Raw genomic sequence first — 17,291 nt, 5'->3', positions numbered from 1 at the left:
GCAGCGTCTCGTTTTCCGACGTGACTGCGCAACGCGTACTGCGTGTCTCCCACTGGACGTCCACCCCTTTGCATGGACTCGGACCACCATCTTTCATTTTATACTGCAGCAACGGAGGACGGCCTCCCGCGACCGGCAGGCATGCTGCCGCGACGGAAAAATGCCGTCGCTGTTCTGCGTGAAGCCGACTGGAATGCTTCCACCTCGGTGTGTGCAACGCCTCTGGCCACTGTGACCACACGGTTGGATATGCACCGTGCGAGCGGCAAGGCGCACCATCCCGCGCGGCAGCCGTGACAGCCACTGATGAACCTGGACGGTCAGAGCGGAGCAGGCCGAGTGTGTTGCAGCGGCAGCATGGGACGCGCACACAGCCTCACCGGGAGGCAGCCTGCCCCGAGCTGAAGATGTCCGCAAACGGGAGTACCGCAATCATGCCCTCTGCCGTAACTTCTCCATGCTGCTTGTGGTCCGTGCGAAGGAGCTTGGTGCCCTCTCGATCCCACGCCTCTGATGCCGCAAGGCATGGAGGCACCGCGTCCCTGCCCTCTGGGATCGGCCGTGCCGCGGTACTCTTGGGACCGCGTTTGTGCTCTGTCTTGGCTGCAGGAAAATTTGCTTGTCCGTCACACTGTCCGCGTCGCACGTGCTGCGATCCCCAGTGCTGTCTGCACAGTTTGTGCTTGCGTGTCCCCTGGTGGCTGTGATGTGGATGGGTCCTTCACGCCGTATGCGCTTGAATTCACCATCCGTCACTGTTTGCCTTGCTTGGCCCCTGGCCCCGGTGGCGCATTGAATGTGTTTCTGTGCCATCTTGCACCCGCTGCCCGCTCCTCGCACAGAACGATGATCAATACCTCCCTCGCTGACGGCAGTCTGCGAAGTTCCTGCGAAACGGGGACACCACTCCCATCTGCAAACACGGGAAGGACACATGCCGCACGGAGGGAGTTGTTGGCCAATCCCGCTGCTCTCTGTCCTGCTAGGGGAGAGCGAAGGACTGGTCCACCGCCGCCTGTCAGCACTGCTGGCACACCGCCGATGCCAGTCTGTATCCACGCCACGACGCGCGGTGGTTGTATGGGGTTGTGTGGGTGGTGGGAGGGTGATGGTGTCACTGAATTTATTGCGTCTGCGCGGCTTTGTGTCGGCGGCTGTACTGTGGTGGGGATTGTGTATGACCGGATGCCTCTGCTTGTCACTGTGTTTGGTTACTGTTGTTCTTTCTGCCTTTTATTATTATTTATTTATTTTTTTTGAGCGTGCAGTTAGAGATACTTTGGCTTTGCCAGCACAACTATCGTTTCAAGGTGTTAGGAATTACTCGCAGTATTAGGATTGGTAGTACTGGGATATCGATCTGGCGGAATCGTGTCACTGGATTCGCCATCTGTAGGAAAGGATTTGATAGACAGGAGGAATGGTCGACGGGACGAGAGCGACACAACGCGACAGCCCTGCTGATACGTGTCTGGGTCGGTGGATGCAGTCTGCTGTGGGTGCGTGTCCGCGCAGCCGGCACCGTGTGCGGCGCAGGGCCATTTTGGCTGTGCGTGTGGCGCTGCTTGTTGTGTTGGTGCTGGCTGCAGCTGCTGCGTGGATGCCCGCGGTGCATGCGGTGGTGTTGCGACTGCGGGGCGGCACGGTGGACAGAGCCATCACGGTTGGCCGCGCCGTGGACACGGTGCTGATGGACGGCGTGTCCATCACGAACGGCGTGGCTGTGGTGTTCGACGTGCCGGCGATGCTTCCCGGTGCGCTGCGCATCGAACTGAGGAACTGCGTGTGCGACGGCGGTGCGCGGATCTACGTGCGGGGCTACAGCGGCGAGCCGGCGAGTGACCGGAGCCTGGAGGTGAGCGTGAGCGGGCTGTCCGGGAGCTACTGCTCGCTTGTGTTTGTGCACAACCTGCCGGCACACACGAACGTGACGGTCCGTGACTCGACGATTGTGACGGCGGGGCCGATGCGCTACTCGCAGCTGAGCGGGCTGACGGACGCGGTGGCGTCGCCGCTTGTGCTGCACGCGACGTCGCTGTTGCAGTCGCAGCTGCGTGTGAGCAACACTGTGCTGAGGTCGTTGCAGGCAGGCGGGTCGGCGGTGTACGTTGGCGGCGGCGTGGACCTGCTGTCGGGCGCGGTGGTGCTTGACGGCGTGTCGCTGGAGGCGTCGGGCGGTCTGACCGCGTCCGCGATGCGTGTGGCGTCTTTGTCGCGTCTCAGTTTGCGGAGCCACTCGGTGTTCTCCGTGACGGACGTGTCGGTTGTGAGCAGCGGCGGCGGCATTGTGCTTGGAGAGCGCCTCGCGGTGTTTGATTCGGTGCTGCGCTTCGTGGGCGTCGAGGGGTCTGTTGCGTCCTCGCTGGTGCTCTGCGACGGTGGGATGATCGGTGACGGCGGGTGGCTGGAGCTGCGCGACGTGTGGGCGGTGGGCGAGGCGTCGTCGGTGGCGTCGCTGTCGGGTGTGATGCTGAGCGGCGGCACCGTGTCGATTGCTCGCTGCGCTGCCACCGGCGCGACGCTTGTCTCCGGGCCGGCAATCACGAGCGGCGTCGTGTCGGTGCAGTGCAACCGTGCCGGCGGCCGGGTGCTGCAGAGCAGCGGCGACTACCGCTTGGCCGGCCTGCCCTCCGTGAGCGTGGTGCCGTGCGACGGCTGTGCGGCTGAGCTGGCGTGCTTCGATGCGCTGACGGCGTCGTTCTCCGACTGCGTGTGCGGCTGCCGCGCCGGCGGCGTGGGCGAGGCGTGCCTGCCGTTCGACGTGCCGCCTGCGAGGACCGGCGGCGGTGGTGACGGTGCGCAGGGCTGCGTGAGTGGCGTGACGCTGACGGAGTCCGTGACGGCTGGCGGCGGGCGTGCGACGGCGTGCTTCGACTCGGTGGTGTTCAGCGGACCGATCACTGTGGCGGTGGACCTGCGCTCGATGGACGCGTTCGCTGACGCACTGAACGTGACGCTGCGCCACTGCGTGCTTGCGGGCGGCGCGCAGCTGCGGATTGGCGGCCTCAGCGAGAGCACGGCGCGCCTGATGCCGCACGCTCTCGTCAACATGACGAATGTGACGTCGCTGGAGGGCACGATTGTGCTGCATGGTGCGATGCCGCTGCGCTCGAGTGTGCTGCTGGCGAACTCAACGCTGCGCGCGACGGTTGGCGGGTCGCAGTACGTGCCGACGACCCGTGGCCGTGAGGGATCCCGGTACGGCCCCGCGCTTGTCCTGGACGGCGTCCGGCTTCTGTCGACGTGTTTTGTCATGACGCGGTCGACGCTGGTGTGTGGCGGGGGCTCGTGCGCTGCGATCCTCGTGGAGCGCGGCCTTGGCGTGAACCTGTCCAGCGTCTTCTACATGGACAACTGCGTTATTAGTTCGCGGAAGCACGTGATTTACGCTCTTGCGTCGGACCTGCGTGTTGTTAGCGGCTCCGTGTTCTCCATACAGAACAGCTCGTGGAGTGCGCCGAGCAACGAATACTACAAAGGCGCGTGTGTGTTCAGGGATGTTGTTGTGGCTGGCGGCAGCGTGCTGCAGATTGTGTCCAGCACTTTCCGTCTCGGCTTCGCCATACTCATTGCAAACACGCTGACCGTGACTGGCGGCAGCTGGCTGGTGCACCGCGACAACGAGTTCCGCAGCGCCTACGTTGTGTACGTGGCTGCCCACCACGGCATGGTGTTCCGCGATCGGAGTGTGTGGTCGATACTTGACAACAACTTCACGTATGGCTCGTACTCGACCTTTACCTGTATGACAACCAAGTGGTCACTACCATCCGACACGCGCCCGACCATCTACGGCATGTGCAACGAGGCAATAGGCTCACCTGTGACGAATTACCAGTACGACGTGAATATTGGGACGCCCGTGACGGTGCTGGACTGTGGTGCGTGCACGATGGACGCCGTGTGCTTTGCAGCGAGGACGAGCAGCATCAGCGGCTGTGAGTGCGTGTGCGCTGCTGGCGGCCACGGTGACACTTGTCTGCCGGCTGCGGTTCCGGACGGCCTTGGACCGCTCCCGCTCCCCGACGCGAAGGACACGGAGGTCCGCTGCGTGCACGGTGGCAGCATCCGCTCCGTGGACTATCCTGATCCCGGTGTGCGTGGTCTGTGCTTTGTCAACGTGACCTTCACCGCCGTGATCGTGCTTGACCTGTCACATTTTGACGTGCCACAGCAGACACTCAACATCACGCTGCTGCAGTGCGTCCTCATGGGCCTGTCGGTCAGGGGGAGTGGTGCGCGCGTGCACGTGAGCGTGACATCCTCGATACTGGATTCAGGTGCATTGGACTTTAGAAGTGATTTTGGCGCGAGCTCCCAGATACTGGTGGTGGGCAGTACGCTTGTGACGACGTCGAGCCACGCCATTTCCTTTGTGAAGTTTACTCTCAGTGCGAATATGGCGCTGCTGCTACTCGACAACTACATCGAGGCGAATAGGTACGCAGTCTATTTCTCCGCTGCTGTTGTTGTTGATGGTGGCGGGATCATTGTGAAGGGAAATACGCTGAGTACAAAGAAGGACGATGACAGTGTGGAATCATCTGTTTGCGTTAATTCTGTTGATGTGAAGAACGGCGGCTACTTTGACGTGGAGAACAACACGATGAGCTCGGTCAATGGCGTTATTTTTTTGGGGGATACTACCGTGAGCTCCGCGGGGCTGCTGCGAGTGGCGGACTGCACCTTCGCTGGTGGGACTGAATTTTTGGATCCCGCGCTGGTGTATTTGTCTGGCTCGGTGACCCTCGAGGGAGGTGCGCAGTGGCGTGTGGAGGGCAACAGCGTGGGTGCAGCCTCAGTATTAATTATTCCGCATCCCCAGTACAAAATTAAGTTGTCGGGCAGCGGCACCACCGTGGCGCTTGCACACAACCGTCAGGTGGACAATAGTTATCCCTTCGCTGATCTTTCTCCGCCAGACACGATTGTTGAGTTCCCCGCAAGGTTTGTGGTTGGGTGCAACCTGCAGGGCGATGAGGAGGTGTTGTACGACGGTGTGTTTCCGGAGGACGTGGTGGTGTTCAGGTGCGGCACATGCAACGAAGACGCGGCGTGCTACATGCTCGGGACGGAGTCGGTGGACCGCGGCTCGTGCTCGTGCAGCTGCAAGGACGGATGGCATGGCGCGTCGTGTCTTCCCTTCGAGGTGCCCGACACTGTTGTGCTGCCCGCAGCGGAGAGAGCCGTCGACGGCGACACGAGCTGCGTGATGGACCAGGCGCTGACGGACCTCGCGCTGAACATGTGGAAGACGCACCACTGCTACGTGGGTGTGATATTCAGCGGCGTGGGTGCCGTGCTGACGTTTTTCCTCAACAGCATGCCGCTGCATCTCCCCATCAACATCACGCTCACTGGATGCACATTTCGTGGTGGTGCCGCGCTGCAGTTTGTTGGGGGTGCGGCGGCGGTTGAGTCATCTGGTGTCCTGATCCGCGTGAGCCGGACGGTGATGCGTTCCTCCACCGTTGCTTTTATACGTGCCCTCCCGCAGCACTGCGACATTGCCCTCACGGAGGTTGACGCGGCGCAGTCCTCCGTGTTTGAACTGCCGGACACTAGGATGAACACGTTGAGCGTATTGTTGCTGAAGGACACCGTGTTGAGTGCGTCCTCGCTGTTGGTCAGCAACGTCAGGGCGCATGCAATGAAGCGTGATGCGTTCGTTGTGTACTCGACCGGGACGCTGTCGCTGGTGGGTGGCAGCTCGCTGTACGCGCGGTACTGCAGCTTTGAGGGATACACACATATGTTCTACTTGTACGGGCTCAGTGTGAGTGACCACTCCGTTGTTGCGCTGCTCAACAATACGATGTTCTCCGGGGCAAGTCTGCTGTATCAACGCAACAGATTCAGCGTGTCGGATCACAGCGTGGTGCGCGTGGTGGGGAACAGCGGCTCCGTGCGCTACGCCATCTGTAACGATGACATGTGGACTGTTCAGCGGTCAAGCTGGCTGGATTGGCGCGACAACGACGTGGTGGTGGGTGCGATGTTCTACGACAGTAGCTCCGCTTTTGTGAGCATTGACGGCAGCAGCGTGGTGACGCTGACTGGCTGCAAGATGGGCTCGACGGGGTTGTCGGTGTCCCTTTTATCTCGGGCTGACGCCGGCTACCGGTTCGTTGCTGGGTGCCTGACGGTCGCGGGACGGGAGGTGACGACGGCGGCTGAGCTGGAGCTGAGCGGCATCACCAACGTGACGACGGCTGCTGCGTGCGGGGAGTGCACGAAGGACGGCGACTGCTTTGCTCCTCTGACGACGGCGGTCAGCGGCTGCAAGTGCCGGTGCGCTGCTGGAGGGCACGGCGATGTGTGCGTCCCAGCGCCCGTGCCTGCTGGCCCGCCACCACCGTCACCGCCATCGCCATCGCCATCGCCATCGCCATCGCCACCGCCACCACCGCCACCGCCGGTTGGTGAGTGCATCAGCGACATGGTGTACCCCGAGGTTGCGCAGGCGGTGGGCGGCGGGCTGTCGTGGCTGTGCTACCGCAACGTGACGTTCAGCGGGGGCGGCATGAGCCTGACGGTGCTGGTTGGGGCGATGACGGGCGACGTGGTGAAAGTCACGTTCGATGGCTGCACGTGGAGGGACGGCGCCGTGCTGTTGCTGTTGGGCAACGTGCACGCCGCTGTGGGGTCGCTGAACATCGTCGTCACCGGCAACAGATTTATTGACGCGCTGCTCAGCCCGGAGGGTGTGTTTCCACCGCACACAAACATCACGATCAGCGGGAACCGCTTCACGGTCACGAGGGCGATCCCTCGGCCGGGCTTGGAACTTGACTGCCCGTCGTGTGTTGCGATGAATGGACTGGCGATCAGCAACAACTCCGCGGTGGTGCTGAGTGGCAATGTGTTTCAGAGCGTGACGACATCGTCAAGTGTCGTAAAATTTGTTGGATCTCCGCTGAGGGTTTTATGGAAATCCCTGTTTGCGGTGCTGGGCAACACATTTCATATGGGCGGCGGTGACAGTACGCTGATAAATATTGAAGGGTCTGGCCAATTTTCATCGCTGAGGGTGCTGAACAACTCTGCTGTGGTGATCCGAGGCAACGTTGTGACGAGGCCGGTGAAGTACTTTTTGTTAGTAATTTTGGCGTTACGTGTGGAGTCTCGGTCAGCGGTTGTGTTTCAGGGCAACGACATGCAGAGAAGCTCGGCTGTATTTTTTTCAAGCTACTCTTCCTACATCTACTACAACTCCTGGCTGCAGCTGAGCGGCAACCTCTGCCGTGAGTCCCCATCGGATGCCTTCCTCTTTCTAAACCCCACGGTGAATCTCCGCGACTCCACGGTGTCTGTGTCCGGCAACCGATTCATGTCCAGCACGGGCACGCCGACCGTTTTGCGGATATCCAAAAGGTCCCGCGGTCTCACAAACGGAGCGATTGTGGCCGCGTGCAACACCGTGAACGACAAGGAGGGAGTGAAATACATCCTTTCCTCCGTGTACAATGCCACCATCCTGACCTGCAGCGACCCATGCGCCCTCGCGGCGTCGTGCTTCCCTGCGTACACGGCGACGGCCTCGAGTGATGGCTGCGCCTGCACGTGCGCTGAGGGCGGCCACGGCGATGCGTGCCTGCCCGTTGCTGTCCCCGAGCCACCGAGCACTGACGGCGCCGACTTGTGCGTGCGTGACGTGCGTGTGGGTGTGGAGGTGAACGTCAGTTTCGGGACGTCGGTGGCGTGCTACGTTGGCGTGACCTTTGCGGCGGACGTCTTGGTGGACGTGGAGTCGATGTCGGGGAGCGTGCGCAACGTGACACTGGCGAACTGCTTGTTTGTGGATGGAGCGAGCCTGTACGTTGTTGGGTGGCGGTCCGACCCTCCTGCTGGCGAGCGCGTCGATGTGTTGATCAGCGGGCTTGAGTCGCGCTTTGGCGGCGGCGTGGTGGTGGCGAACCGATTTCTGCCTGGCTCGCGCGTCACTGTGGTGGACTCGGTGCTGGTTGCGGAGGCGCGTGTTGCGTACCGCGGAGACCACGGCCTTGGCGACGCCTCCGCGTGCCTCGTGTTGCACAGCGTGAATCTGACGGGGAGCGTGTTGACCATTGCGCGCACGCACGTGGCGGCGGTGTTACGCGACGCTGTTGGCGTGTTGTTAGTTGGCGGCGTGGCGCTGTCGTCGCGCGGTGCGCTGTACGTGGAGGGACTGTCGGTGCAGACGGCGCTGGGGCTGTGCGTGTCGGTGGAGGGCGGTGTTGCGGCCAGCGGCGGCTCCGTGGTGGCGTTTCTTGACAGCGACTTCCTGCTGTGCAAGCACGCGGTGTCTGTGCGTGGGGCTGTGAGCGTGTCGGGCTCTGCTGTGGCGTTTGTGCGGAACGACTTTTTGTTGGCGGAGGACTACGCGGTGGCGTTTTATTCGACGGTGAGCCTGGCCGACGGGTCGATGCTGCTGGCGAGGGGCAACGTGCACGACGGCGTCTCGAGGGAGATGCTCTACGCCGCTGGCGCCGTGACCGCTGCTGGGAGCACGCTGAGCTTTGTGCGCAACCGAGCGCTGCTGCCGCGGATGCTGTCGGTGAGCCTGTCGCTTGCGGCTGGGGCGCATGTGAGGGTGGCGTGCAACGACGCTGGTGGACGTGTCCTGTCGACGGCGGAGGAGTACGCAGCGGCTGGTTTTGGCGACGCTGGGAGCATCGACGTTGCTGGGTGCGACGCCTGCGACAGGGACACGCACTGCTACGCGCCCGGGACGGCGTCGGCGAGCATGAGGAACGGTGTGTGCGTGTGCGCGTGCGGCAGCGGCGGGTACGGTGAGGCGTGCGTGCCTGTGGGCGCTCCCGCGCTGCCGCCCGCTGTGGGCACTGCGTCGAGTGTGTTCTTCCGCGAGGGCGTGACGGTGCGGTCGGTGTTCGTTGTGCCTGCCGGCGCGAGCGAGGTGACGCTGCGCCACGTTGTGCCGGACGGCGTGAGTCCGGTACTCTACGTGCCGTGGATGGCGCGGGATGGCGTGCGGATCGTTGTGCAGAACGTGTCGCTGCTGAACGGTGCCGTGCTGTACGTGATGGGCGGTGGAGCGTTGCGCGGTGCGGTGTCGGCGGGGAGCGACGAGGGCGGGCCGGTGGAGCTGTCGGTGTGCGACGTGGAGGCGCTGAACGGTGCGCTTGTGCTGACCGGCACGTTCCCCGCGGGGTCTGTGCTGACGGTGACGGACTCCCTGCTGGTTGCCGCGAGGCCGACGCCGCTTGTGTATCTTCCCGGCTCGCAGTCCTCGCCGTACGCACCGGTGCTGGTGCTGTCGGGCCTGCGGCTCGTGCGGTCCGTGCTGGTTGTGTCCGGCGTTGCCCTCGTGACTGTGATGACTGGTGGGCGGACGGTGGTGGTGGACGGCGCTGTGCTGGAGCTTGTCGGTGGCGGTGTCGCGCTGGACGCGGCTGTGTTCGGTGGCGAATATGCGTTGTACGCGAGTGCGCGCGTGGTTGGGTCTGGAGGCGCTGTGCTGCGCGTGTCGGGGAGCCAGGTGTACGCTGCGCATGGGTTGGTGTTCGAGAGCGGTGTGGAGGCCAACGCGTCCGCCGTCGTGGTGAACGACAACACCGGTGCGCTGACCGATGGCGCGCTGCTGGAGCTGCGAGGGCCGGCGTCGTTTGTTTCCGGGTCGTGGCTGTCGGTGCGCGGCAACAGCATCCGCGGCAGAATTCTGTCGGTGCCGTCGTACCCGCGCAGTGCGGAGCTTGTGCAGAGCACGCTGACGCTCCACGGGAACGCCGGCAGTGGGCCCGTCGTGATGGACGGCACCGTAGCTCTTGGAGGCGCCGGCCGAAAGTTCGTCGTGGGGTGCCTGACGCTCAACGGGCAGGCGCTGCGGCCGATGGACTACAGGTCCGCCGGCATCATCGGGGAATTCCGCCCCGTGGCGTGTGGCGTGTGCGACGCCGACGTGCACTGCTTTGCTGCTGCGACGAGGACGATGTCGGTGTCGTGCGGCTGCCGCTGTGCTGAGGGCGGGTACGGGCGTGACTGCCTGCCGGTGTACCTGCCGCGCGTGGACGGGTGCAACCGCACGTCTGGCATGCCGCTGTTGAGCCACACGGAGACGCTGACGGAGACGCGCAGCCTGACTTCAACATGCACGCCGAGCCTGAGCACGGCGCACTACAGTCCGCTGCGGTACGGGCCGACGGAGACACTGCAGGTGACGGAGACGGTGGCGTTGCCGCCCACGCGGACCCCGACGGCGTCGGTGAGCGGCACGCTGTGGTGGAGCGACGTGGCGTGCCCGACGCTCAGCGTGACGACGACGGCGGCTGGTGGGAGCCTGACGCAGAACGACATCCGCGGCGGTGGGAGCGCCGTCCCGACGCGGCTGATGGTGGCGCTGCCGCCGCCGTTTCGATGGGCACGCGACCCGCAGCCCAGCACGCACCTGAGCTTTGTGCCGGTGTCGACGGCGCAACCGAGTGGGTTTGGTGGTCCGTGGGGAGCGATGCTGCGCCACGCGACGTGGGTACGCAACGCGACGAATCCGTCCACCGTCCTGGAGCTGGCTGTGCCCGTTCACCGCGGTTACTTCATTGCTGCCGACGAGACGATAGTCATTCGCTGCGACGCTGCGGCGGTGTCTGGCGGCTGCAAGGGCGTGCTGCTTGGGTCCTTCACGATCAGGTCGAACACGCTGCCCGCCGCTGCCAGCGCTCTCTCGGCGATCACCGGCGTTGTTGCGGGTGCGACGGCTGTTGCTGTGGTGGTGACCGGCGGGCTGGGCTCCATTCTGGAGATGCAGGCGCTCGGCGTGTTTGCGAGGATGTCATGCGCCTCGGCACAGGAGCGTGCGAGCACCGCTGCGCTGCCGTACTTCCTTTCGGTGTTCGCTGCCCTTGACCCGCTGTGGATGGTGGTGGGCAACGCGCTGCTCGCCGCTGTGTTTGGGTGCGTGCACTGCGGTGTGACGGCGGCCTTCCAGCGGTGGCGCGGCGTGGACGCGGCGAGTGCGTGGGCGGCGATGCGCTTCCCGAGCCTGACGTACGTTGTGGCGCACGCGATGCACCTCGGCATTTTCTTCGGCTCGTTGCGTGCACTGGCGATGCCCGGCGCCCGCGTGCAGCACCGCGTGATCGGTGTCGTTGGCGTGCTGTACGGTGTGGCGTTCCCTGCTGGCGTGTGCTACTTTATTGCCCGCCACGTGGGCGCGAGCTTCACGAGGTACTGGCAGTTTTCGAGGAAGCCGCTGCACGAGCGCCTGCTGTACCCCGTCGGGTATTGGCACCCCGCGGCGCAGCAGCGGATGTACGGCGGCATGCTGACGAACATGAGGGGCAGCCGCGTGTACTGGTGCGTGTTCCAGCTGTCGGTGCTGTGTGTGGTGTGCCTGACTGCGGCTGTGCACCCGCCCGTGGGAGGCTGCCACGTCCAGTACTTCTGCATGGCGGCTGTGCTGCTTGCGGGTGCGGGCGTGGTTGCCTTCACGAACATGATGCGCTCGGCTTTCCTGACGGTGATGCACACTGCGAGCTTTGTGCTTCTTGCGGCGCTGTGCGTGGTGAGCGCGGCCAACCACTTTACGCCGAGCGACGGCGGTGCGAGGGCGTACGCGGCTATCGTGCTGCTGCTGACGACTGTGGTACTTGCGGTCACTGTGTACAGCATGGTTGTGTGGTACGCGGAGGACCGCCACTGGCAGGAGCTGCGCGAGCCGCGGCGTGGAGGGCTGGAGGCGCTGCTGCGCGATGGCGAGGAGAGCGACGAAGAGACGCAGAAGCCGCACGACATGACGTTATCGTCGTACGCCTCAGGCACCACCGCTGCGTCGTCGTACCGACCACCCGCACCGCCGCAGCCCATGGCTGGTGACACCCGCTCAGACGCCATGGGCCTGCTCGAGTGTGCATCGAGTGCGAGAGGCAAAATTGATCACGCCCTCCTGTGACGTGCAACACGTGGAACTGACAGGTGTGCGGTGTTGGTTGATGGGGGGAGGGTGCGGAGCCACAAATATGCTGCGCCCCACAGCCAGCCATCGTTAACCGCACCGACGGTATTGTTGATTGTTGTTTCTATCGATGTGTTTCTATTTTGAGCGGGTGCTTCCAGGAGTTTTTCCCGTTCCGCGATGACTGTGTGGAAGGGGATTGTACCGTCGCCCTTGTTGCTCCTGCTGTTTTTTTGTATCGGACTGTAATTTCGTGGAGTTGCGTGCGAGGAACTCGGCGCTCATTTTGTGCAATGGAGGAGGGATCAAGCGAACCGCCTAGTGGAAGTAGTGAATTGCAGCTCTGCCTTACCGTGGGTTTGCATGCAGGAGACATTACAGTCCTCAGAAGCAGAGCGGCGACAGAGTAGTAGCAGGACTCCAGGTTTCCAGGAACGCCGTTGAGCGGGATTATGTATTGAGGCGCGACGCATTGCCGTGATTCCGGGCCGCCCTGGTGTGCGAGTGCAGCGGGGGATCGATGTCTCTTTAGCGGTGGAATTGACGGACCAGGCCATCCCAGTCACCTTCCACAATAATCCTTGAGCGCACCGCCGCCATGGCTGTACCCCTCAGGTGTGCGCGTGGAACGTGGGAGCCTTGGATGCTGCGGCATTGGGATTCGTTGCCCGCTACGGCCCGCGTGTTTTGTGTGTGCAGGAGGTGTGACGGCCACTTCCGGCAATTTGCACATCCCTTCACGGCGCGGCCTTTGATTTATTTGGCACACCGCATTCCACAGGCAAAGGATATTGTCGCGGATTGGCCACGCTGGTACGGGGATGCCTACACGAGGAATTCTTCTTTTTTAAATATTTCCCTCCGGCTTTGCAAAGCCATGCACCACAGCAGACACAGAGGGGTGTGGTGTTGGCATGGAGAGTACGATATTCACCGGGACTTTTTCCACGGCAGCGTGCGTGTCTGCACCTTCTCGTCGAACCGTGGAAGCACGCAAGCACACGTCGACGGTTCTGGATCATCTGGTGACTCACATTGTTGGCGTACCCTTTTTTCTTGCCAGCAGCACCGAGGAGCGCGCACACGGATGCGGTTTGTCCTTGGCCACTGCGGCGTGCCCAGGAAATAAGCTTGTGATGCATAAGCCAAGAAGGCGTCCGACCTCGCACAGCTCACAGACGCATGGAGCACCGGCATCGTCGCATTGGCTGGACGTATTATTGGTGTCCGACAGCTCAGGCCAGGAGCTCACCGCTCCACTGCAGCAGGCGACTGGGAGCCCACGCGCACGGGATCCACTGTCACTCGCAGGGAGGAGACTGCACCGGCCCGCTCCCGCACCGGTGTTTCTCACGAATACGGATGACTGCTACGACCACTGCAACCCGCCATCCCACGCACATGCCGTTGGCCTGGCGCGGATGCCGCACAGCAGACACGCAAAGAACTTCGCACGGAAAAGCCATCTCCTCCTGCTGGACCCCACACCGCCACGATCCGATGCCCGACAGACTGCCCGGTGTGCGGCAAGCACTGCAGCTGCCGCACTAGTGTCGTGACGCACATGGCTAACGCCCATGGCATTACGCGCTCCCAGGCGCTGCGGGAATTTGGCTTTCGCGGTGAGTCGGAGCCGCCAGAAATCCCACCGGAACCACCGCCCAGCACTTGAGCGAGGACGAGAGCGAGAGACGGCACGCCGATCGCACCTCCGCCGCAGACTACAGAGCCCATGCCGAAGCCACTCCAATGCAGTTTTGCACGGTGTCGTAGGAAAGGCAAGCCGGAACCGTATTTTATCTTTGGCACTTCCACAAGCAAGAGTTCCCCCGACAAATAGGAGGCGTTGCCAGGAATATGACGGTCTGACGGCATCCACCGCGCTCGAATGCACGTACTGTGAATTCAGAGCTCAAGCGAAAGCGGGACCACTATCCCGCATACGGGCACACGAACACTCCAGAACAGCGCTACCGTCGGCACCGAAGAGGGAAGCACCTTGTAAACGCTTTTAATGTGACGCACAGGCGGGCAATGCCGGGGGATTGACCACCCGCACCCGGCACAAACACCCGACAGAAAGAAAGTCGTGACACTAAAAATGGAGAACGAATAACCACGCGCTGCAAGGCTCGAACATTCGCATGAAGAGCATCAAACCAACGCAGAACCCCGCCTCCGCGCAGGAGGAGAATGCCACCGAGAAACAGTGCAGCGTGTGTTTCTAAAATGGCACGCACACATGCATTGATTAGCGTCACGCTGTTGCCGATTTCCCGGCGTCAGAGGACTCAGGCCGCCGAGAAGGCGCACGTCGCTCGGCGACGACATCCCGCTGCGACCACCACCAGTTTGGTTTTGCCGTTTAGCGTGCGGGTTTCCGTGCCACAGCAATGCCTGACTGACCCGCTACCGCACGGCACGCCACGGGCATCTGCCGGACATTGTGAATACCGGTCGACTGGAACTGTGCGGAGAGGCAGGTCTGCATTTACTCCGCTGTCCGGCTCCCACTTTGGGTGCCGGGGCTCTCGTTCACATCTTTAATCATTGGGCCGACGTGCTCTGCGATGGTGGCTGGCGTGTGGGTCTTTGTATTTACTTGAGAAGGCACGAGGAATAGTAACAATATATACATATAAACAGCGCTGAATAGATATTAGCATCGACAACTATATACCTATCTGTATATGCATGTACAGTTAATAGAATAGCAATCAATAAACCAAGAAACCAGGCAATCTGTCGAATTTTAGGGGAAGGAAGGGAGATATGCACATCTATACACATCATCAGTAAATAAATTATCGCTTTTGTAGTCATACCCATATCGTTATGCCTATTCATTGATCGTTGCTTATTTTCATATCTATATTGCTTCATACATTTTTTCCATCGTTTTTTTTTTATTTGTGGCATTTTGCCTCCGTTGTTTTATGTATTCTTCTCCCGTGAGTTCATGCTTACGTTTTTAGAGCGCATAGGCATTCCGTCCCGCGGTCAAGGTTTCATATGCACTGAAGCACCCCATCGGACAAAAGTCGCAAGGGGCTTGCGAAGCCCATCTCAGTTGAATGATGGTTGCTATCTTGTTTGATCTCCTGAGGAGCCGCGAGGTGTGATTGCGTTGCCCCTGCCACCCAACACAATGACAACTTTCAGCGAGCACTTTGCAGTCCCATTGTGCAGTTATTATTGAGGTGCACTCCACACCCGCATTTTGGGAGTGAACGCACGGTGTACCCGTAGAGGATGCTGAGGGCGGCGTCAGCGAGGCATGGGATAACATGTGCTCCGGAACAAGTGTGTGGCGTTGGCCAGAGGAGGCATTGTGTCAGCGACATCATTGATTGATGGCCATTGATTTTGGGGCTTCGGTATTCGGAGCCTTAAGGACTGGAACGCTGCTGGCTGACCAGGTGCTACTCGCCATCCGATCCCTCCTGGATGTGGCTTAAGAGACGGTGCGGGCGCGTGCGGCGGGGGAAAAGAAAGTAGGACATTCTGTGGACATGCACGTGGACGCGTCAGAGCGTCACGATATCCCTCAACAAGTGTGGAGCCCCCAGCTTGGTGCGTTGATCGTCCTGATTAAACTGCCTGGGGTGGAGGTGAGTGCGCTGACTTCCGTTTCACCTAATTTTCCTTCAGCTGACAGGCTGCGCAGCTGACGTGGAGGGACACCATGCGCACCTGTTTCCGGCGTGTGCGATGCCGTTTCCCACAAATGAGGGCGATTTCTCTGATGATGTGCTCCGTCGTCCTCACTTGATTCCTTGACGAAACGACGCAACGCGGGGTTGGTGCTGAGCGACGAAAGCCTTCCGTCTCGGTTGGAACCAAAACGGAGAGCCCATGAGGAGACATGCTGCTCGCGACCGGTTGATGCGTGGCCTGTGAGGAGTCTGTTTGCCACCGTGGAGCATCTAATTTGCCTGATTGCAGCGCCCTCCACAAATTGCACAGTTCTTGTGCTCCTGAGTAGTGCCGATAAGGGCGGATTGCATGGTGGTTTTTCATTGCTGGAAGGCTCTGTAAGGAGGAAAATACTGTTCTTTCTTCTTCATGGAGGAGACGAATCCGTTCTTTGATTGAAGTACGAATGCCTTGTTGCAGCTCTTGTTGGCCGCTGGTGGCCTTGGTGTTTATTCCAATCAATGGCTCTCACTGGCGATTCCACGGCCGAATATCGACGGATGTCGTCATTTTTGGTCCACGTTGCTTGGCCCAACAATAAATTATTTGTGCAGCTGGACAAGGAATTTCCAGTGGGCGTGGACCATGTTTTGCAGAATATGCCCACAACGGCTACTGACCGTGCTGGTGGTTGTTGCGTCCTGTATGACTCTGACAACGTTCTTGCGGATTTCACTATGTTGCGTGCAAATGATGTTACATCTGTGCTTCGTCGTGTGGCAGAGGCCTGAACCAACGGGGGGTAGAGTGTTGTGATGAATTCGAGCACAGACAACCCTCGTGTTGCTCATCGTTGTGCTCGTTTTCACTACGGTCCTCGACGTGGGGAACATTTTATTATTGTGTGCGGTATAAAGATCACTTATCCGGTGGCATATTGCAGTGTGGCGGTATTTGGTCAAAGGACCCTGTGGAATAGTTTGTGAGGACGAGGGATGATGGCAGGACTGTCATGCCCGCACAGACGGAGACGAGAATGGGATTTTTGATGTGCCCTGCAACACTGCGCTCGATTGCGCCATTGGATACATGCAGAGCAGGTGGCTCTCTGGTGTCTGTTGGCTTCACGGCAAACCCGCTGGCCCCTTCTGAAGGGCATTCAAGAGCATTCGTTCTCTGAGAGAGTTTCTGCTGTGTGGTCCGCACACTGCAGTGCCCGCTCCATTGGGCTTTTTCTTCGGTGAGAGGATGGTCTGTTGCACTTCTTGGGCTTCTGTGGTGAGGGGAGGGTCGCGGGGCGACATGCCCACCGTTTCGGTGTTGGCGCACCGCGTACTTGTGGCCGCGTTACGCAGGAGGCACAATCATCTGTAGCAGGATGAAAGCGACGTGTTCTTGACCCTTGCCAGCAATGCACGGTCTTCCTGTTATGTTGTTCGGGTGTTTCTGGAGGACAACGAGCTTGCAAATGGTTACGAGGGATGTGTGGCTGCAGAGTTTGAGTACCGCTTTGGTTTTTTCTGACGGGCTGCGTCGAGGAATTACAGGCGCTTGCAGATGTTGTTGCCGGTGTGAGGGCAGGTGTTTCAGCCACCCGAAGCGTGGCTGTTGGGAAGACGAGTTTCACTCTTGCAGCTGAGGCAGGCATCGACGAGGCGAATGTGCGGGCCCACCACCCTACTTTCTGTACTGTTTTGCCGCGACGACTGGATCTGATTGCCAGCCACGTTGGGCCATCGCCATGTGGCCGCAACGTTGCCTCGAAGGG

The 17,291-nt window shown here is 61.0% G+C and overlaps 2 protein-coding genes and 1 pseudogene across 2 annotated transcripts, besides 3 other annotated features; all 3 read left to right on the top strand.

Moving 5' to 3' along the window:
• Window positions 1–17,291: a sequence feature (areas not merged during assembly with more than two copies in the genome that could not be assigned to a particular haplotype).
• On the top strand, window positions 514–1,260 carry Tc00.1047053510385.20 (uncharacterized protein; the record flags this gene model as incomplete). Its single annotated transcript, XM_803738.1, has 1 exon — window positions 514–1,260. One exon carries the CDS (start codon window positions 514–516, stop codon window positions 1,258–1,260), a length of 747 nt encoding a protein of 248 aa, XP_808831.1.
• Window positions 1,232–1,258: a sequence feature (AT_rich).
• On the top strand, window positions 1,421–11,884 carry Tc00.1047053510385.10 (dispersed gene family protein 1 (DGF-1), putative; the record flags this gene model as incomplete). Its single annotated transcript, XM_803737.1, has 1 exon — window positions 1,421–11,884. One exon carries the CDS (start codon window positions 1,421–1,423, stop codon window positions 11,882–11,884), a length of 10,464 nt encoding a protein of 3,487 aa, XP_808830.1.
• Window positions 6,347–6,417: a microsatellite.
• Tc00.1047053510385.5 lies at window positions 14,824–17,291 on the top strand (annotated as a pseudogene; the record flags this gene model as incomplete).

The sequence above is a fragment of the Trypanosoma cruzi genome, genomic scaffold (genome assembly GCF_000209065.1).
Source record: "Trypanosoma cruzi strain CL Brener 1047053516737 genomic scaffold, whole genome shotgun sequence".
Taxonomy (NCBI): domain Eukaryota; phylum Euglenozoa; class Kinetoplastea; order Trypanosomatida; family Trypanosomatidae; genus Trypanosoma; species Trypanosoma cruzi.
This window is presented reverse-complemented; position numbering and strand designations above follow the sequence as displayed.